Source organism: Muntiacus reevesi, chromosome 1 (genome assembly GCF_963930625.1).
Source record: "Muntiacus reevesi chromosome 1, mMunRee1.1, whole genome shotgun sequence".
Lineage (NCBI taxonomy): Eukaryota > Metazoa > Chordata > Mammalia > Artiodactyla > Cervidae > Muntiacus > Muntiacus reevesi.
In genome coordinates this window covers 197,033,624-197,055,255 of record NC_089249.1, presented here as the reverse complement: position 1 = coordinate 197,055,255, position 21,632 = coordinate 197,033,624, and the positions used below count along the sequence as shown (strand labels likewise).

The following is a 21,632-nucleotide window of genomic DNA, read 5'->3' as shown; positions in this document are numbered from 1 at the left end:
ACTGAGTGAATGCCTGCTGGGTTCCTGGGTGCTGTGCGTGAAAACTGGCTTCGAGAACCCAAGCCGCCTGGGCAGCTTTTCTAAACCACGTGTAATTCCAGGATCCCCACCTCAGAAATTCAGAGGGTTGAGTGTGGAGCCTGAACTCGCGTCAATGAGCCAGGTCGGGGGGCTCCCACTGGAAACAGAGGCGGCAAGCAGCCCTGAGTTGGGCCTCCAGGAAGGTCAGGTTGGGGGACTCCAAGCGTGCGCACCTGTGCTTCCTCTGAACAGGAGTACGACCACCTACCTCACCAGGCGATGGTGCAGGACAGGCAGGGCAGTCAGGGAGCACCCCGTCCCCCACCCCCAGGCAGCCGGGAGCCCCATCAGACGCCAGCTGTGCCCACACCCAGTCCACACCGCATCAGCACCTGCCGCACAGCCAGGGTTGCGGGATGGGCAACTGGACTCGGCCCCCAGCCCCGGGACAGGCGCACGGCTGGACCAAGGCTCTCAGGACCCAAGCTCACCAGAAACCAAGAGCTACCAGAGCGGAGGAGCAGCCTCACTCAAGGAGCTCACCCCACATGCTGAGGGATTTAGGTGAGCCAGGGGAAGGCCAGCAGCTGGGCCTCTGCTTCCTGTTCTAACAGCCCTGGGAGCAGCCACAGAACCCTCTCCGCAGAGAGCCCAGAGACGGCACAGCCTGGCCACCTGCAACCTACTTGAGTCCCGCACCAGCACCAGAGGCTCAGGGGCAGGCCTGCGGGGCCATGGGGCCTCAGTGCCTCCTAGAGAGAAGTCGGCCCCTGTGTCCCTCACGTCACCATGGTAGTGGGAAGAGGTACTCACATCACGAGCCTCCCTTTAGAAGCCTGTCTGAAGGGCTACCCCTGGGGGGCTGGCTGTGGAATGGGGCCTGTCTCGGGGTTCCACTCCCAGCAAGCAGCTCCCCCAAGGAGGGAGGCAAGAAACAGAGGCCCCTGCACAACTCTGGCCTATTCCTGCAGCATCCACGTGCCTGCCTGGGCCCCCCGGCCCCAGCCCTGAGACATGGAGCAGAGCCCAAGGGCAGGTCCACCAAAAGCCCCCCAGCCCCAGTCAGCAGAGCCTCCCCGCCATCTAGGATCTGCCCACCTAGCAGGGGCCTCAGCTTTGCCTCCTCAGGAGGAGCTCTGTACAGGCTCCTAGGAGGACAGGCTCTCTGAAATCACACACTAAGTCTGGAGCATGACGCAGAAGCTCTTGGGGTGAAATCCACCACAGTCGTGTCCTCAAAGCCAGCAAGGACCCCAAATGGCTAAGAGACTAGTGCTGGAGAAACAAAGGCCCACTAGACCAACTGACCAACATTGGACAAGGAGAAGCGGGGTGCCTGAAGCTACAGGTGCCCTGCAGTGGGCCCTGTTCCTCTCCCAGGAGGCTCTAGGCTTCCCTCTGGGGGCCTATGGGCAGGAACAGGACCACCGGGGACCAATCCACCTGGGGCCACAACAGCCAGACTTCTCAGCGGCCCCAGGGCCCTACAAAGACCCATGCCATGTCTCCCCACCCCCCAGCCTCTCTGCCAGTCAGCCCACAGGTCCGGACAGCAGACAGCCCATTTGAGAGAAGTGCCAGGGCCTCCTGAGCTGCAGGAAGAGGATGATGACTAAGAGGGAAGGACTGAGGGTGTCTGTTGGAGAGCTATATGCAGCAACCGTCACAGGGACCCCCTGAGTTGCAGCCCCTGGGGCTGCAGGAAGACGCTGGACCAGGAGGGATAGAGACGCAGACCCCAGTCTGTAGGCCCCCCGAGCATGGCAGGTGCGACTACCGGGATAAGGGCCCCATGGGTCTCAAAGACCTCAGCAAGAGATGCTGCCAGCAGCCCCTGCTCGGCAGGCCACTGCAATGTCCTCAATACCCAGAGGGCACTTCCTAGGGGACTCGCAAGTGACATGCCAGAAAGAGATGGCGATTCCCTCACTTCCCACTCTGAGCAGACCTCTAGACAACTGTGGGTGACTGAGACAGAAGCTGCCAAGATCGTGAGTAAGAATTTTTCTTCTATATAAGTCCCAAGAGGCTCAGGGGAAGACCACAGATGCCAGTATGGGGAAGACCCCAGACCCGCACTCCATATTGGAGACTCTGGCCTCATGCGTCCAGGAGGCTTAAGTCAGAGAAGACCACAGATGCCAGTATGGGGAAGACCCCAGACTCGCACTCCATATTGGAGACTCTGGCCTCATGCGTCCAGGAGGCTTAAGTCAGAGAGATCTGAAGATTCAGAGACCTAGTGGTCTTGTGAAAAGTGCCAAGACGACCTTGCCTAGGTGACAGGCACTCCTCCAAGGCTACTGATAAGCATCAGGCTGTAAGGCCTGAGAGCTCAACCTGCCCCGCCTTGGGTGCCCCAGGGCCCTGACACCCGAGCATGAGTGGAGCAAGAAACCTGCCAAGACGAGAAGTGGATAAACGTTCGGGTTGGGTGGTAGTGAATGATCGGCAGCTGCCCTAAGAGCCAGGCGTAGCTCGGTCTTGGGGACACAGCTGTTTGAGGCGGCTGCGGGACAAGACGCACACTTGGGAACTTCTGTGTCCACCGCGGTACCAGCCCGAGGGCTTGAGGCCATGCTGTGATGGCTCAGGGAGGGAGGTGTAGGGAGGGCAGAGCAACCCCTGCCTGACGACTGAGAGAAGACGATGAAACATCTCTTCTTGGGGCAAACAGCGTGCTTGCCCGCATGGCTCCACCTGGACCTTCCCCAAGTAAGCTCTCTGCAGAGAGCTGCTGCCAAAGCAGAAAGTGGAGCCTAGAGCAGCCGAGGGAGGGGCGCACAGCCCCATGGAGAGGGTGTCCGAGCTGCGCTAGGGAGCAGCAGTGGACGCACTTGGTCCACAGCCCCCAGCACACAAGCCTCTCAGGTTCTGTCCCAGTGGTCCTAGGCCCTCTGATTCAGTGGCAGGAAGAATAGGGCAGGCTCTTTGGCCTCAAGAGGAACAGAGAGAAGCCTGCAATCACTTGGCTGTCTGTGAGGAGGCCAGCCTCCTGACCAAGGGGCAGAGCAGCCAGGAGGGCAGAGATGAGCTCCGAGAGGAGGCCAAGGGAGTGAGTCCGGGGATGGAAGGTCCAGCTCTGACGCGGGGCGCCCTGAGCCGGGACTCGCCGCTGGGCCCCAGCGCGCCCCCAGGACTGGGCCTGCCGCCTCACTAACCTTGGAGCCGTGGGACGGTTTGGTCTTCTTGGGGTCAGAGAAGGCAGAGAGTGGAATTGTGGGTAACATGGGGTAGTCGGGGCTGGGCCTGGACACCGTTTCTGCTCCTTCAGGAATTACCATCACCTAGTGATAAAGAAGAGACAGATGTTATCAATGGGCAGGGAGGCAGCCTGGAAATCCCATCGGCAAGAGGAAGCCTGCTATGGGAGCTTCCCTCTGGGAGGGGCTGGGCGCTGAGCGCTGGAGCCAAGCGTGCTGGGTGGAGAGCGAAGAAGCTGGGTCCCAGGAAGGCTGAGTGTGGTGGGCCTGAGGGCCGGCTGGAAGACGCGGAGCGTGCAAAGGAGCACGAGGAGGCGCTGAAGCCAAGCTGCCCCACACAACAGGGCGAAGACAAACCAGAAGCACGGCCGGGACAGGTGGAAAGCCAGCCAGACACCCAGAGCAGGCAGCGTGGTGGAGGCAGCACCCAGGTTGAGTGCCGACTTCCTCTCCAGTCTCAGGTGGGGGAGCTGGACAGACAGGGGGCGCGTGGCCGGGCTGGAGGAGGGAGGGCTGGAGTGCCGCTGGGAGGGGCTCCAGTCAGGCTCCCATGGCCCCAGCCGAAGTGGGAAAAGGCTGGGGGCAAGTTTTCAAAATACTGACAAGAGCGAGCTGACACTACCAGCAGCCAGCCACTCAGAGTGAGCCTTCCAGACGGTGATGAGCCAGAACAGAAGAATAAAGTGCATAAGATGATGAAAAAGAAAGCATTTAGCTTGGTAGAACAGGCACCATGAACAGCTCTGAGAATCTGGGGTTCCCCAACAAACCCCAGCTTTCATCTGAGGAGGCTGAGGTCACACCCGGCTACAGTCGTGGGGACGCCGGGTTGAAAGGAGGGTGGCAGGGCCCGAGGCGGCGCTGCTCGTCGGAGCCTGTCTGACCACCGCGCTCTGAAGCAGGCTCCCAGAACACGTCGGCCCCTCCAGGCACCCAGGGATCATGCCCTCAGGGACCTGCACACATGAAGGCCACTCGGACATGACTGAGTGGGCAGCCCAGGAGAATGGCAGGGCCACGGGAGGCCTCGGTTTGTCCACCCACAGCCCTTCTCCTTTCGTTACAACATTTCCTATCCCTTCAGAGGAAGGTCCTAGGCTGACCCGGTCCCAGGACACGCGTGACTGCCTCCCGTGTCCGTGCCTCGCAGTGAAAACCTGGGAGCACGTGGCTCCAAAGGAACCCATCTCACCGCCTGCCGCTGAAGGAACCTCTACTTCTGTGCAGCTCAACTGCCGACGGGGCCAAGGACGAGACACACCGCGGGAGGCCAGGCGACCACCCGGCCCAGCAGTAAGTGGCTCAGGTCACCGCCGAGGCCTTCTGATTGTCACACAAGGAGCGACAGGGCTCACGGGACCCCGGGGAAGGGGCTGCACAGAGAGCAGTCCTCGTGGCTCACAGACAGCTCACTCCTCCAGTTCTTCCAGCGCCAATGTGGACATCAACACAGGCAGCCTCCGGGACTACCTACCACCAGAGGGGAAAGGCGGCCCACCTGGGACCCAGTGCCCCAACACAGCGGACAGGGACTGGGACTCAGGACTCGGGAGCCACAGTCCCCTGGAGGTCTCGGGTGACTCCTAAGAACAGACAGCACTGCTCTGCCATCAGCCTGGTGCCTGAAGCCCACAGCCCCAAAGGGTGAGAAATTCCTGGGCAGCAGGCCAGCTCTCTGGGCAGCACCCCCAGGGCGAGGATAGCCCTGGGCAGTGCAGCGCGGCAGCCGCGGCCTCCCTCCCTCCTGCACCTCCTCCCCCGCCTCCTCCCCTCTGTTTTATGTGTTTGGATGCTGCTCACTGAGTCTTCATCTCCTCAGAGCAAACAACGCCACCCCCATCATGGGCAGGCAGGGGCTCAGCGCCGCGTCCTGGGCCCTGAGAGGCCCGTGGACACAATGTGCGGCTGCCTCCCAGAGAGCAGTGACCACGCAACCTTGGGGGAAGCACCCAGGAACTGCTGGGGAAATACTCTGGAAAGCATCTGGCAGAGACGCCAAAGTAGAGAGGCAGAGCTGGGGGAGGACTGCTGTGCCTGCCAACTTCAGAGCCAACATCTGTGTAAGGCAACCCCCCATCCCTGCTCCGTGACTGGACTCCGTCAGCCGTCACGTGCAAGATTAGGGTCACACACTCATCTTTTATTAAGGACACAGCAGACCTTAATCACACATCCTGCAATGAAAAAGTGATTCTTTCATATTGTTTAAAAGTTTATAAAAAGACCCAACTGAAGTAAGTAACAGGAAACAAGGACTGTTCCCAAGAGCCAAAGAAAACCAAGCTAAAGGCACACACTGGGGAGGTGGGCCTGCCCTCACCACACACACAGGCTGTCACACCCGAGCCGACTCCTCCGTCCCAGGCACAGCATGCCTAGTGTGCTCAGCCCACATCCCCCGCCTGGTACAGTCCAGCCTGCCCCCCCCCCCCCTGCAAGCGGGCACCCCACCCTGCTCTCCAAGAGCCCTGACACGTGTTCCAGCCCCACCACCATACCAGGAGCACTGGCACACAACTCCCTACAGAGAACTCCCCCTGCCACCACACTGGGATCGCTGGCACACAACTCCCTACAGAGACCTAAGTTCTGAAAGCTGACACTCTGACCAGGCCAGAGTCGCAAGGACAAACCCCCAGAAGCCTGCATCAGCAGGGAACCCCCCAGATGACGCAGCCTCTGAGTGGCCTTGCCAATCCGGTTGAAAACTGGCTCCAGCTCCACGCCAGGCTAAGAGACTGGCCTCACACCCACCTCCGTGGAGGAAGATGCTAATTACCCACAGCAACAAAAAGCTTCGGGATAACTAAAGACTAGTCAGTCATTTGCAACAGGCAACGCCCTGGTACCGGCTAGGGATGCCTGGGTCCTCTCCAAAGCTGCCGGGTGCCGCCCGTACCACCTGCCCCTCAGGGTCGCAGGCACCGACTACACGCTGGGAGGCCCCGGGTGCCCCCAGCACCATCAGGGGCCATGTCAGGACCACGGGGGCGGCGCACTCACCCCGCCGGCCATCAGGAGCTTATACCGGAACTCCACGGTGGGGTTGTTGAAGGTGAGCTTCTCGCAGCGCAGGTGGTTGACGGGCGGGTTGCCCTCCAAGTTCAGGAATAGATCATAGGTGAAGCAAACCTTCCTCGGCTCCTCCTTCAACAGAGAAAACAAGGAAGTCTGTTTGGTGGGGCAGGAAGTGGGGACAGCCAGGGGCAGGCGGACACGCTCTCTGCCTTCTCTCCCCTCAGACCCTTGTCTGCTCGTCTGTATGTGTCTGCCTGCCAACCTGCTTACCCAAAATAAATTAACAGACTGTTTGCAGAAGATCCAGCAAAGCAGGCTCCAAAACAGAAATAAAGATCTGGCTGATGGTCTCAGCTGGTTAGTGAAGCAGTCGATCCTGCCGACGGTGGCCACAGCTCCAAACACACACCCCTCAACCCTCACAGTGCTCTGCTCACAGACGGGGAAGGTGCTCCGAGACGCACAGCCACTAAGCAATGATGCCAAGCCTGGCTGGGATCCTATAGCCTCACCACAACCCCCTTTCCTGGAAGGGAAATTTCTCCAAAGACATAGAAGTGGCCAACAAGCACACGGGAGGCCGCTTTACACCATTAGCCACCAGGGAAATACAAATCAAAACCACAGAATTCTGCCTCACCCCTACTATGATGGCAATCATTTTAGAAAAGGAAAATAGGGACTTCCCTGGCAGTCCAGTGGTTGACACTGTGCACTTCCAATGCAGGGGATGCAGGTCTGATCCCTGGGTGGCAAACTAAGATCCCACAGGCCACGCCAAGGTTCAAAAAATAATAATAACTTTTTTTATTTAAAAAAAAATGGAGGAGAAGGAAATGGCAACCCACTCCAGTATTCTTGCCTGGAAAAGTCCATGGACAGAGGAGTCTGGCGGGCTGATGTCCATGGGATTACATGACTGAGCATGTGTGCACGAGGGTGGAGGGAAATGGGTTGGTAGCAATAAAGTGGTAGAACTAAAAAAAATTAAAAAATAAATTAAAAAAAAATGGAAAGTAACAAGTGTTGGCAAAGAAGTGGAGAAGCCAGCATCCTAGGGCTGCCAGCAGGAATGTAATATGGTGGTTCTTTTGGAAAAGCAGACAAGAGTCCCTCAAAATGTTAAATAGAGAGTGACTACATGACCCACGGGTCTCCTCTGGATGTTTACCCAATAGAAATGAAAACACACATCCACATGAAACTTCGTATGCTGATGTCCACGGCAGCATCACTTGCCATCGTCCCGCCGTGGACACAAGCCCAGCGTCCACCAGCAGGCGGCTGGATGAATGTACTGGGGCTCAGCCGCACAATGGGATGGTATCCGGCCATGGAAAGGAACCAAGCGCTGACACGTGTTAAGACAGGGACGGCCCTCAACAACACCATGCTCAGGGAGGGAAGCCCATGCAGGATATGGTTCCACGTGCATGAAGCGTCCAGAACAGACAAGTAAAGCCCGAGACGAGAGTGGCTTCGTGGCTGCCAGGGGCTGGCAGCCGGGGGTGGGGGAGGGGATGTGGAAGCTGCCGGCAGCTAGGGAAGAGGTTTCTTTCTGGGATGATGAGACTGCTCAGGAACTAGGAAACTGTTATGACCAGACAACACGGTGAATATACTCAAAACTACCAACTTTGTGTGCTTTAAAAGGTGAATTTTCTGGCATGTGAATCATACCCTGAATGTTTAAAGTACTGTCCGTGGGAGAGAAGAAAGCAAGAGTCTGAGGAACCAGCGGAGGCTTCTCAGCAGTTGAAAGGAGGTAAACAAGGAGGGCAGGTGGGTGAGGATTGAGGGAGGAAGGCAGGGCAGCCAAGCCATTGCACCAGCATCCCTGGGCCCAGCATCTCCTGGGCCAGCCTCCTTTCACCACTTCCTGCTGCCACAGTACACCAGGACCCCAGCCACCCTGCCACCCCTGGGCTGGCAGCATGAGGTGAGCCCAGTAACCAGGTGATGGTGGAGTGGGGAGAGGCACAGCTGGCTACATGGGGGCAGGCTTCTTAGCAAAGCGGGCAAGAGTGAGGTCCCGCAATTGCATGTGGACAACTCTGCCCCCCAATCCAGGCCACAAAGGTAGAAGGTGCACTTGCCACATGACAGAGCTGTGGGCCCTGTCCTCCGGGAGCTGCCAGTCTGGGGAGGAGACCAGCAAACAGGCCCTCTCAAGCCAGCACCGGGGGTTGAGGTGATCCCGACATGGCCTCTCCCCTGGCAGCCCTTCTCCCCTTACCTGGCCAGCTCCCCCGCAGGAAGAGTGGGTTCCTCCTACCCCAACCACATACACCAGACTTAGAAATCAGTGCCCTGCCCGAAGTGGACATGTGACCTGATCTGGGATGATGAGATAAGGCTTCCCCCCAGGTCAGAAATGACATGGCGAAGAGAATGCCTCAGCGTGTCTCGGCATCTCTCCTCTTCCTGACCACCTGAGATGGCACACCTGGAGGCCAGCAGCCGCCATGGGACGGGCATGGAGGGAAGTGAGAGCACCGCACTCCTGGAGCCCTGGCTCCCCGGAGCTGCTCACCCCTTCCTGGGCAGGGCTGCGCTCCTGGCCTCGACTTGCACCCCAGCAACATGGGGAAGATGAGCTACAGCCACAGCGCCTGGCTCCGCACCACCCAAAAATGAAACTGCTGTCTTCCCAGGAAGAGGCCTGCTGAGGGCACATGGAGACACGGGACCTATAGCCACAGGATCCCCCGGGTGAGGTAAGGCTTCCGGGGGTGCTCCCCAGCTCCACCCGCCGCCAAGCTTGGCTCCTGAGGCTCTGCCCGGGCCTTCCCCTGGCCTCTGCCCTCTCTGGTGACCCCTGCCACACACACATGGAGATGCAGCCTGTTGGCACAGCTACAAGGCTAGTCCAGCTGCCCCCACACACACTCTGCCCCCTCAGCCAGCCCCTCCTCATCCTGCTGCCCCCTCCACACAGCAGCTTCTGCTGTAGCCCCCCTCTCAATCCAAGGACGTTTAACCAGCCCTGGCCATCCCCAACCCCCTCCTTTAACACCCGCCAAGGGCTGCCCTCCAACAGCCCCTGAACACTATCCTTGATCACAGTGTTCATCAGTCTGCAGGACACACATCTTGTCTTCTGTCCCCACAGGGCAGCACTGAGCGAGCACCGGTGTCTGCTGGGTGTGCCCACATGCTCATCAGTCCTGCAGAAATGTGTCAGGGGCCTGCCATGTGCCCACAGCACCACCGGGGCTGAGGAGGCTCTCCTCCCTCCTGAGCCCTTGGAGCATCGGCCACACTGACGGGACATGGACACTACTCTGTAACACGACCCTGTGCAGCATCCCCACAGCCGGGAGCTCTTACTGTCCCCATTTCACAGGTGAAGACACTGACCCAGGGCCAGAGGACGTGCCTGGTACCCCAAGGTTGGTCGGCAGTGGGCCAGCACACGCTCCAGGCAGGTGGTGTTCTCTGGAACCCCTGGCTCCCGGAGCGGTTCCCACACCCACACAAACCCAGCAGGGCAACGACGCACTGGCCCAAGCAGTGCCCAGGGGTAGCTCCCTAGGATGCCCGGAGGTGAGTGATGAGGTGGAGCTAGGGGTGGCGTCTGGGCTGGGCAGAGGCCCCCCCCAAGCACCCAGCGTGTGCCCTGCAGCGGACACGGGCCCCAATGGCAGATGACCGGAGCTCCCTAGGGACAAGACCTCCCTAGGGGCTGGAGCTTAGGAATTTCCAAGTGGATGGTGGACCACTTTCAGCCCAGTCACCAGGAAACCAGCCTCCTGAGAAAGCTGAGAGACAGGTAGGACCATGGCGCCTGGGAGTCGGCAGCATGTGAGGTGAGGCGAGGCCAAGTTCAAGTTGTACCGGGAGGCAATCCCAGGAGTAACTCCCTTAGTCATTCCTCTGGGAGCCTGGAATCCCTGGGGACCCCAGGGCCCGCCCCAAGTGTTCTCAGGCCAGGCCCTGCACTCCCCAGGTCAGTATCTCTCTCTGGCCTCAGCAAACTAAGATGTGAAGGCATCAGCCCAACTGGTGCCACTGCCCAAAGCCAGGAGCACACGCACCTGTCCACAGTGCTGTCCAGGCAGACAGCCCCAGCCCTGGGCCAGCTGACCAAAGCTCTGGACGAGCCCCTGTCCACCACCTCGGACCCCCAGGGCCCACTCCAAGGCTGCCTCCCTGCAGTTGGCAGGGCTGGCCTGGAGGACGCCCCCACCACGCTCCTGCCCACTGCCACCCCAGGTCGCAGAAGACTTGTGCAGTGCAGCCTCACCAGCCGAGGAGGACACTTGGTTCCTAAGAACCCTGAGGCTGTTTCCTCTGCCCATGTTGGCCCCAGGGGCCTATTTGACATTCTCATAAGAGGCCCCAGGGTTCCCACATTCGCTGAGCTTAAAGGAAAACCAGGTAAACCCAAATCTGATCAGGGCCCAGCCTGCTTGCTTATGTGACCACAGCTTTTGAAAACACTTCGCAAAGGAGAGAAAGGGAGAGAGAGATGGAGAGAAAGAAGATTTAAAGAAGCATTAGACAGCAATCAACAGCAATGAACTGGCTTTATCTGAATCCTGATTTGAACAAATTACTTCAAAACATGAATGTGAGACGATCTGGGCAACTTTGACATTATTGAGTATTTGACATTAAAGAGTTATTGATTTATTGCTTTCTAGATTTGATGATACCTGTTAGGGCTTTTTGGTTAAGAGTCTTGTCTTCTCCAGACACAGACTGCAATCAGGACCTGATTAAGATGCTGCAGCCCCAGCGTGGAGATGCAGCGAGGGCCACCCGCAGGTGGCTCACTGCTGCCGCTGGAGGTGCTGCTGCGCGCTCTGCCCCGCGCCCCTCTCTACTTCTCCACAGAGTTCTCGGTTTTCTATACTTAAACGTTTACCTGTACAGGGCTGGTCCCACCCCAAGCTTCCTTGCAGCTGTGCATCTAACCACTACCTATCTGAGCCAACTCCATCCTGCTACAGGGGACAAGGAGAAGGCAGGTCCAGGGCTGCCCTTCACACCCCCACGGCTCCTCCAGCCCAGGATCTTCTGTGGCAGGCACGTTTGACACTCGGCCCCATCGTCAGCACTCTGCCAGCCCTCGCCAGGAATGGGCAGTTGGTGGGAGGCTTTACATGGCACCTTCTTTCATCCTCCAAAAGCTCTGAGGGTTCATTGCTGTTTCACAGCCCCTCGGGAGAGGAAACTGAGGTTTTGTGGCATGTGATTATTTGCCAAGGTCACACGGAACCAATAAAGGTGGGCAGACACTGGGTGGGCATACCGCAGCCTTGGGCATGTGCAGAGCCCCATCTCCTGTGCTCCTCCGGGCCGGCCCATGGGTCCCCAAGCCCAGGCTGATCAGGCTGGGGGCTTCCAGGCAGCAGGAGAGAACTGCTGATCGCCAGGGAAAGAGAGAGAGGAAAGCAATCCCTGAAATCGCACTGCCAAGTAGGCAAGTGTTTGGGGAGGTCCACGGAGGCAGCTTACAGGATGACGGCGGCCTGGGCGGGGAGGGCGGGGCCATGACAGCTGGCGTGAGCGAAGGGGCTCGCCGTGCCGGTGCACCAGAGCCAGCAGGGCTGAGGGCACTGACACAGCAGAGTCCACAGACACCAAGGTGGAAACTGCCCCGCTCCCTCCTCCCTGCACCCGCACACTCACACACACACACCAAGGCTGTTTCCGGGAGGCTGGTTATAGTAGTTACTTCAAGGTAGTAGGCTGGAGAAAGATTCAAACCCTTGCAACCTACATCTATCACCTTTGTAGTCATAGTAAGAGGAAAACTTTTAAAAAGTGTTAAGGAAAGCAGTGCATTGTGGGCTCCAAACCATGGACTTTGGGGTCTGAGATCGCTCAGATGTCGAAACAGCTCTGCTGCTGCCTTGCTGTGTGACACTGGACCTGCCACTCCACCTCTCTGAGCCTCAGTGAGAGGAGGGAAAAAACTCCCAGGGTTCTGGGTGCATAAGGGCAGGTGGGAAGAGAGGCTGTGATGCTGGCCAGCACCGTGGTGTGGTGTGATGTGGTGGCCATCAGACTGCCCAGGAGACCAGGAGGCCACCCAGCAAGTGAACGGGGGGACCGCCAGGGCTGGGCGCAGGGGTCAGGTCACCTTGTATGGAAACAAGTGCCCTCATGCTGGACGTTAGCTTCGGTTATCTGGACTCCTAACAATCTAACACCAACAGGAGTGGGAAAGGAGCCAGCAACATGAGCACACATATAAAATGGTAATCTGATGAAGAAACTTGGACAAAAACAGATCCAAAAGAGGAAAGGACAAAGCCTGCGGTAAGCCCATGGGCGCCTGGAACTCAGGGGACCCAGCCAGGTGTCCTCAGTCTCCTCCCTGGGCCTCCCAGCCCCATCTGAGACACCTCCAACCTCGGTGCTGTTTCTACAAAGAGACACAAGAGTCAGATATGCAAAGATGCGAACAACCTCTCAGCCCGGAACTGAGCCAGTCTGACCCCAAGAGAGCACCCAGGTTGATATGGACGAGCCCCTCACCACTGCCTGCACTCTGGGGGGTGACCACACAGATGACTCAGTGACACCTCTTCTCTGGCTCATTTGCCCTTTGGAGGCATTTCTCTCCCGGGCGCCACACCTGCCCTCGAGGAAACAGATGCTTCTGGGGTCCCATGCAGAGAATGCTACAGGCAAAAACTGAGCACACGGCTGGCTGACAGCCCCCTGACCTTCCTTGGTCTCCTCACACAACATGCCCTCTGTCCTGGCTCCTTGGTGAACCACCGGCAAGGCCAGGCCCCCTGGATCAACCAGCAGGTCCTCAACACAGAGCACAGGCTGCCCACCTCCTGAGCCCAGCATGGCCGCAGAGAGCCAGGGAGTCAAGGGGCTGTGTGGGGCAGGCGGTCTCCCCACCCGCCCCTGGGGTCGAGGGCCTGATCACTCAAGACTCACTCTCCTCTGCCGCCCAGTTCAAACTGAGGGCAGGTGGGGAATGCCCGACCAGTCACCAGCAGCAACCTGGACACCCAGAGCCGCGTCCCCTCTGGGGGTGTGAAGGAGGGCCGAGGGGGTCAGCACTGCCCACACAGGCACTAGCCCCCCAGCACAAGCCAGTAGGAATGTCAAAGACATGCCTCCGAGGGCTTCTGGCTCAGAAGCTGGCCTTGGTGTTTCATCTTACTTTAAAAAAAAAACAAACAAAAACCTCTTTCTGAAGAAAACCACGCAAGCTGCCTAATAAAATGTACCAAGACACCCCTTTCTGTGACTTCAGTTAACGGCATTGGAAAGAAGTCATGGAAAGTTAGTGATGGTTAGGGCTCAGTGTCCAAGAATAGCCTGCTGTGGGGGCGGGCTGGAGGGCAGGGAAGATGTCTAATATTAGCAGAAAACAACTGGAATAATTGTCTTCGTGTTTTACGTCTCTGAAAATTGGGCTGTCTCCTGAAGTCAGCACGCACTCTTTTTAAATTTTTTTTTGTTACTTATTTATTTTTTTGGCTGTACTGGGTCCTTACTGCTGTGTGGGCTTTTCTCTAGTTGCAGTGAGCAGGGGCTGCTCTCCAGTTGCGGTGCATGGGCTTCTCATTGCAGTGGCTTCTCTAGCTGCGGAGCATGGGCTCTAGGTGTATAAGCTTCAGCAGTTTTGGTGCGCGGGCTTAGTTGCTCTGATGCATGTGGGAATCTGGTTCCCGGACCAGGGATCGAACCCATGTCCCCTGCACTGGGAGACGGATTCTTAACCACTGGACTGCCAGGAAAGTCCCCAGCACACATTCTTGACGTGTTTCTCTTTCTCCCCACCAAGTATGTTGTTAGGTTGACGGTACATCTCACAGTGAAGGGAGGCAGAGACCAGAGGAAATGGGGTCAAAGTCAGCTTCGGGTAAGATTTCACAGCCCAAACAGCCCAGCTGAGGGTTCAACATCCACGTGTGCCGAGGTCAGCGTTCATTCCCCGACAGACATCGCAGGGCATGGGCAGGGGCCGCCGGCCAATGTGACGTGCAGGAAACGACAGAGCAGGCGTTCTCTGAACTTAACCCCTTGCCCCCACCCTATCCCTGACTCTCTTCTCCACCCCCTGGTTTCACCAATCACTCCAAACCAAACACTCGGGACTAAGGGACAACCAGCTTTAATTCGAAAATGAGAAAAAATAAGATCAACTCCCCCACACCTGCTCATACCCGAGACCAAGCCCCTAAGCACCCCTCTCACGTGACCGCTAGACACCGACTCTGCTTCCCCGGGACACAGACAGGTACTTCCAGTCTGGCAGCCGCTGAGCTCCTCCCAGGAGGAGCTGGGTCTGCCCTGTCACCTGATTGCTACTGCAAGACAACCTGGGACAGGAACAGGAGAGGCACCTTGGCAAGGCCACAAGATCTCATGTCCAGGGAGGTAGATGGACCCAGAGGTCACAGAGATCGATGCCTCACTGAGGGTCTAGAGCACACCCACCTACCACACACAAACCTGACAGGCCGTTTTAAAAAATTTATTTAATTTGTGCTGGGCCTTCGTTGCTGCTCATGGGCTTTTCTCTAGTTGTGGTGCAAGGGCTTCTCAACGCAGTGGCTTTGCGTGGTGCAGCTCTCAGGCTCTACAGCACAGGCGCAGTAGTTGTGGTGCACAGGCTTAGTTGATCCACGGCATGCAGGATCTTCCCGGACCAAGGATCGAACCCCTGTCCCCTCAACGGCAGGCAGACTCTTAACCACTGGACTGCCAGGGAAGACCCCCTGAAAGGCCTCTTACACGGCAAGTGTGATGACTTCAACACAGCCTGGGTGATGTCTCCGATGCTCCCCAACATGTTCACCCCTCCCTTCTGAAACTGCGTCCCCCACCTTCACCAGGAAGGGTGTCTTCCCGTCCGCTCTGCCCCGCTGACTCCACCACCCACAAGGCTCTCAGCGAGTCTGGCTTCCTAAGGGGAACTTTCCCGCATCCCCCCCTTCTCAGCGGGTTCCTGTGATAGGGGCAGCACCCATGTCCCCGGCTTCAGAGCACCAAGGACCAATGGAGTAGACCTCGCCGCCCTCAGCCTTGCTCATCCAGCGCCTCTTGCCCTTTTGGTCCAGGAGCCCACCACACGTGGGTCTGGATCCACTTTGGTCCTTTCTGTGTCCCAGACTTGTAAATATCTGCTGCATGGATAAATCAAAGAAAATAAATCAGGGGGGAAAAAAAGAAGAGAAGCAATTTGCCCTCCTCCCAGTAAATAAACTTTTATAAAAACCTCCAACTGCCAAGAATAAATGACCATGGCGCCCCCTGCTAGATGCCATCTTCCTACAGGCAATTTCCTCTGCCTCTCTGAACAGATGTTTCAGAGCAGGATGCCAGTGGGTGGGCTGCAAAGACAAGCTTGTGGGTTTTTAGATGCCCTGTGCCAGACCCAGAGCATGACCATAAAAGAGAAAACAATGAGAAACTGGACTATCAAAACATAAAGCTTTTGTTGGGCAAGATATACTGTGAAAAGACAAACCACAGACTTGGAGAAAATATGTATAAATCACATACTGGATGAAGAACTTGTATCCAGAGTACTGTATATAAAGAACTACTCAAACTCAACAGTAAGGAAAAAAACTAACCCAATTTTTTAAAGAAGGCAAAAATTCTGAAAAGCCCATTTCATTTGTCCAAAGAAAATATATGAGTTTCGAATAAATACATGAAAAGATGCTCACAGTCATCAGCCATCAGGGAAATGCAAATCAGAACCTAAAGAGGCACCAATTATTATATACTTCATGTCCACCAGGATGGCGACAATCAGAGATACGGAAGGTGTGGACCAGGATGTGGAGAAACTGGAACCTCGGACGCGCTGGTAGCAATGTAAAATGGTTTGGCCCCCATGGAACACGATCTGGAACAGCTCCTCAAGTTATGGGCTTCCCTAGTGGAGCAGACAATAAAGAATCCACCTGCCATGCGGAAGACCTGGGTTTAGAGAAGGGAATGGCAAGCCACTCCAGTATTCCTGCCTACAGAATCCCATGGACAGAGGAGCCTGGAGGGCTACAGTCCATGGGGTCACGAAGAGTCAGACACGACTGAGAGACTAACACACGGGACTAACCGAAAGACCCAGCAACTCCATTCTCAGGTACGTGCCCAGGAGAAATGAAAGCGTATGTGCACAGGAAAACTTGCACACAAAACAGCTAACAGGTGGCGACAACCCGAATGTCCATCAACTGACAAATGGATACACAATATATGGTCCATTCTGAGTGGAATAAATTCTGCCATAAGAAGGAACGAAGCACTGGTATGTGCCACGGTGTGGATGAACCTTGAAAACATTACGGTGAATAAAAGAAGCCAGTCACAAAAGGCCGTAAAGTGTAGGATTCCATTGATATGAAATGTCCAGAACAGGCAAATCCAGAGACAGAGAGTGGATCAGTGGCTGCCAGGGGTTGGGGGAGGAGTGAATGGTGAGTGACTGCTCATGGGGATGGGGTTTCTCTTGAGAGAGATGGAAATGTTCTGGAACTAGTGGTGATGGCTACATAGCTCCGACTATACTAAAAATCAATGAGGGGCGCTCTGACAGTCCAATGGTTAAGACTCTGCACTTCCACTGCAGATGGAATGGGTTTGACCCCTTGTCAGAGAACTAAGAACCCAAGTGTCACACGGCATGACCAAAAACAAACAAACAAAATCAGAAAAGAAAAAAATGAAATGTACATGTTAAATGGATGAATTATACCACACATAAATTAGACCTCAATAAAGCTGTTAATGGCTTCCCTGGTGGCTCAGCTGGTAAAGAATCCTCCTGCAATGCGGGAGACCCAGGTTCAATCCCTGGGCTGGGAAGATCCCCTGGAGAAGGGAATGACTACCCACTCCAGTTTTCTGGCCTGAAGAACTCCATGGAGTGAATAGTCCATGGGCTCACAAAGACTCGGACACAACTAAGCAACTTTCACTGTATTTTTAAAGCTATAAGGAGAGATACTACTACACGCCCGTTGGAAAGGCAAAGAGACAAGTGACATTACCCAGCGCTGAGCAGCAAGATCGCTCCTCCACTGCTGGTGAGGGTGCCGAGAGGCAGCCACAGAGCTGACATACCTGTGCTGTGTCGCCCCACAACTGCCCTCTTGGGAATTTACCCAAAGGGGCTGAAAATTTATGTCCACACAAAAACCTGTCTGCAAATGTTTAGGGCAACTTTATTCTTAATCATCAAGAACTGGAAACAACCCACATGTCCCTCAACCAGCAAATGGATAAACAAATACAGTCTTATCCACACAATAAAGAGGAATGGACTATTCATTCATGCGACGCCATGGATGGATCTTAAGTGCATCTCGCTAAGTGAAAGAAACCAGACACAAAGGGCTACATATTGCACGTGTCTATTTATGTGACATTCTGGAAAAGGCAAAATGCAAGGATGGAAAACAGATGAGCAGTTTCGAGGGACTGAGGGTGGGGGGAGGAGCTGACTTCAAAGGGACAGCAGGAGGGGGCCTGGGGAGGGGGGTCGGTTCTGTGCAGTGACGTCATGGTGGATACATGACTATCATGTCAAAACCCAGAATGAACTTCACTGAAGACAAACTTAAATGATAATAATCATAACCAGATGGGTGGGGGAAGGAACCCAAGACAGAGCACAGATGATGACTAATGAACCTAAGTGTACACAAGTGTGTGACACAACCACCCCAATAGCACTGGAGGAAAAAAGAGATGTCACAGAGAACTCCCAATGGATACTGGGGGTGGAAGACAGGAGAACTGCACGCAGACACCATACTCTTACTTCTCACAGGAACACTTCAAGATGCTCAAACAGCTTTCCAGACATACTAAGGTTAAACAAGCAAGCAACTACATTGCATGGAGGGAGAGCCAGGGGTCTCCCTTCAGAGAAACAAGTTAAAATAAGTAACAGGGCAGGGCAGGGGTGATGCTAGAATGAACTCGGGGTGCTGAACTGGAGTTGAGGCATTGGTATGAACTGACATTTACTACGCAGACAGAGAGATGAGCATAGGTGGGGCAGCTAGTACACAGGCATACACTTCCCAGATCTGTCATCTGAGGGACCTAAAAGCACTGACGCCCCAGGAGCAATGAACACATTTTGCTCCCAGATCTTCATTTTGAAATACCTCCTCCAATAACAGGGACCAAGTTCTAGTGCTTAATCGCTCAGTCGTGCCCACCTCTTTGCAACCCATGGAATACACCCTGCCAGGCTCCTCTGTCCATGAGATTTCCCTGACAAGAATACTGGAGTGGGTTTCCCTGATGGCTCAGCGGGTTAAGAGTGGGCCTGCAATGTAGGAGACACAGGAGATGCAGATTCAATCACTGGGTTGGGAAGATGCCCTGAAGGAGGAAAAGGGACCAAGGCTCCTTGGAAAAAGGGCTGATTCTAGGGCTGGGGCATGGAAAAACCAAGATGAGCCAGGAGCATTTTTGTGGTGCCAGAAAGTGAGGAAGCACCCCAAAGACATGGGAATGTGATGAAAAGGCACAGGGGCCAACCGGAGGGAGCTCCCACCTGCCAGGAGGCAACAATCTGAACCACAAACCGAGTAATAACAGACCTGGATTATAACCCATCCCCTAAACCCCACAAGCAATGACATAAATAAATGGCTAAATAAATCAATGCATGTACAAGGGACAACTACCTTACGTAATAATTCCAGCTGATAAATGCAGAAGGAATGAGTGAGATGGGAATCACCATGGAACACCACTAATGGAGGCTAAAAGTAGGGGATTGGGCTTGAATAAGAAACAAGTGAGGTTTCCCTGGTGGCTCAGTCGTAAAGAGTCTGCCTGCCAATGTAGGAGACACGGGTTCCATTCCTGGTCCAGGAAGATCCCACACACCACAGGGGAACTAAGCCCGTGCACCACAACTATTAAGGCCTGTGCTCTGGAGCCTGGGAACTGAAATCATGGAGCCCACGTGCCGCAACCACTGAAATCCACATGCCCTAAAGCCTATGCTCCACAACAATGGAGCTTCTCTTGGCTTCCACAAGAGAAGCCACCACAATGAGAAGTTCATGTACCACAAGTAGAGAGTAGGCTCAACTCGCTGCAACTAGAGAAAAAGCCTGGGCAGCAACAAAAATCCAGCACAGCCAAAAATAAATAAATAATTTTTTTAAAAAAGAAGTATCTTAAATAGTTTTAAATGCAGGAAGTACTACACCAACGTTAGCTTTCCTTGTTCTGACCCTGTGCAGTGATCCTGTAAGATGTTAACACAAGGGGGAGCTGGGTGTGGGTACACAGGAGCTCTCTGTATGACCTCTGCAACCCTTCTGTGTTCCTAAGTTTCTAACATTGTTTCAGAATTAAAAGTTGAAAACAACAGTCATGACTATGAGCTAGTCCATCCTGGTTGGGTTCTCAAAGATCTTTAAGTATATTTGCAGCAACCTGAATGTGCAAATCTACCTCTTACTCTGACTGTGAATTTTATGGAACCGAAAGTCTTACAAAGTCTTTCCAATAAAATCTGTTACCCAAACTGAGATGTGGAGTAAGTATAATACCAAACTTCAAAGACACGGTATTTTTAAAAGGGAAGTAAAGTAGCTTGCTGATTTTAAAACACTGATTACACATCCTGAACTGGTAATATTTTGGATATATGATATAGGGTTAAATCAGTTACAGTATTAAAATTAATTTCACTCATTCTCAGCCTTTCTTAATGTGACTAATAAAAAGCTTCTATCACATACATGGCTTACATGTCTCACAAGACAGCCAGGGCACAAGATACAATTCACTTATTGGAACAAGAGGCCTCAGGCCACTTGGGGGACAATGAACAGATAATGAGAGGAGCACTTCAGCAAGACTCTGTTCCTTTAATTGGTCTTCGGAGACTTTACTTGTCCTGGACACTCTACCTCGTCCAGGCATGTTCTCCCAGGCCACAACCAACACCTCCAATCACTTTTCAAAGGAACAACTCAGTCACAGCTCGCAGACTTTTCTGGGTCAACATGTGATCGGAGGGCAACTGTCTGGATCCCCCTGGACGAGCTCAAGCTCCCAACACAAAGAAGTTCACATCACACATTCATTCTGTCATAGCAAATTCTGTGAGCATTTAAAAACAGGCACCTGCAACTTCCCTGGTGGTTCAGCAGCTAAGACTCCACACTCCCAACGCAGGGGCCCCAGGTTCCATCCCTAGACCGGGAACTAGATCCCACATGCTGCAACTAAGAACTCACACACCACAACTGAAAGATCCTGTATGCTATGATGAAGATTGATGATCTTTGTGCTGCAACTAAGAGCCAGCACAGCCAAATAAATAAAGATATTAAAAATAAATAAAAACTAAAAACAGCACCTATCCAGGATTCACAAAGAACTCTTACATCTCAACAACAAAAATAAAATGGGCAAAGGACGTGAATAGATATACCTTCAAAGAAGATATGCAAATGATCAACAAGCACATGAAAAGACGCTTTGCATCATTAGTCACCAGGGAAATGCAAATCAAAACCACGATGACATGCCACACGACACACACAAGGATGAAGGTAACTCTAGAAGTTATTAATAGGGAATTCCCTGGTCCAGTGGTTCAGAGGACACCACTCCAGGGGACATGGGTTCGATCCCTGGTCAGGGAACTAATCAAAGTTATTAAGTAAAAACAGGAAATAAGGGTTGGGGAGGATGTAGATAAACTGAAACCCTCAAACACTGCTGGTAGGAATGTAGAATGGTTCAGCCATTGTGGAGAACACTTTGGTGGTGTCTCAAAAAGTTAACAGAGAAGGCAATGGCAATCCACTCCAGTACTCTTGGCCTGGAAAATCCCAGGGATGGTGGAGCCTGGTAGGCTGCCGTCCATGGGGTCTCGAAGAGTCGGATACGACTGAAGTGACTTAGCAGCAGCAAAAAGTTAAATATAGAACACCGTAACCCAGCAACTTCACTCCCAGGTATAAACCTAAATAAACTGAACACTGGTTTTCAAACAAGTACCTGTACACATGTTCACAGCAATGCTATATCAGAGCAGCAGGTGATTCTCAGCAGCCAGCTTGATTCAGAAATAACCCAAATGTCCTCCAACAGACAAAAGGAGACAAATTGTGGTACAGCCACAATTACTCAGCCATGTATGTATGTGTGCTCACTCATATCCAACTCTTTGTGACCCCCTGGACTACAGCCCACCAGGCTCCTCTCCATGGGATTTCCCGGGCAAGAACACTAGAGTGGGTAGCCATTTCCTCCTTCAGGGAAACTTTCCAACCCAGGGATCAAACCCACATCTCCTACATTGGCAGGCAGATTCTTTACCACTGAGCCATCAGGGAAACCCATTCAGCCATGAAAGGAATGAACTTTTGATACAGGACAATGTGGGTGAACTCAGTTATACAGTCAGAC

At 54.3% G+C, this 21,632-nt stretch overlaps 1 protein-coding gene across 1 annotated transcript in view; it reads right to left on the bottom strand.

The window, feature by feature from the left end:
• Nucleotides 1-21,632, bottom strand: part of MLLT1 (MLLT1 super elongation complex subunit) — a 63,511-nt gene that overhangs the window by 12,165 nt on the left and 29,714 nt on the right. Inside the window, exons 4-5 of the mRNA XM_065917942.1 lie at nt 6,228-6,371; nt 3,183-3,308 (exon numbers count right to left, since the gene is read on the bottom strand). Of these exons, the coding sequence (XP_065774014.1) occupies nt 3,183-3,308; nt 6,228-6,371 (270 nt within the window). The remainder of the gene's footprint in view (nt 1-3,182; nt 3,309-6,227; nt 6,372-21,632) is intronic.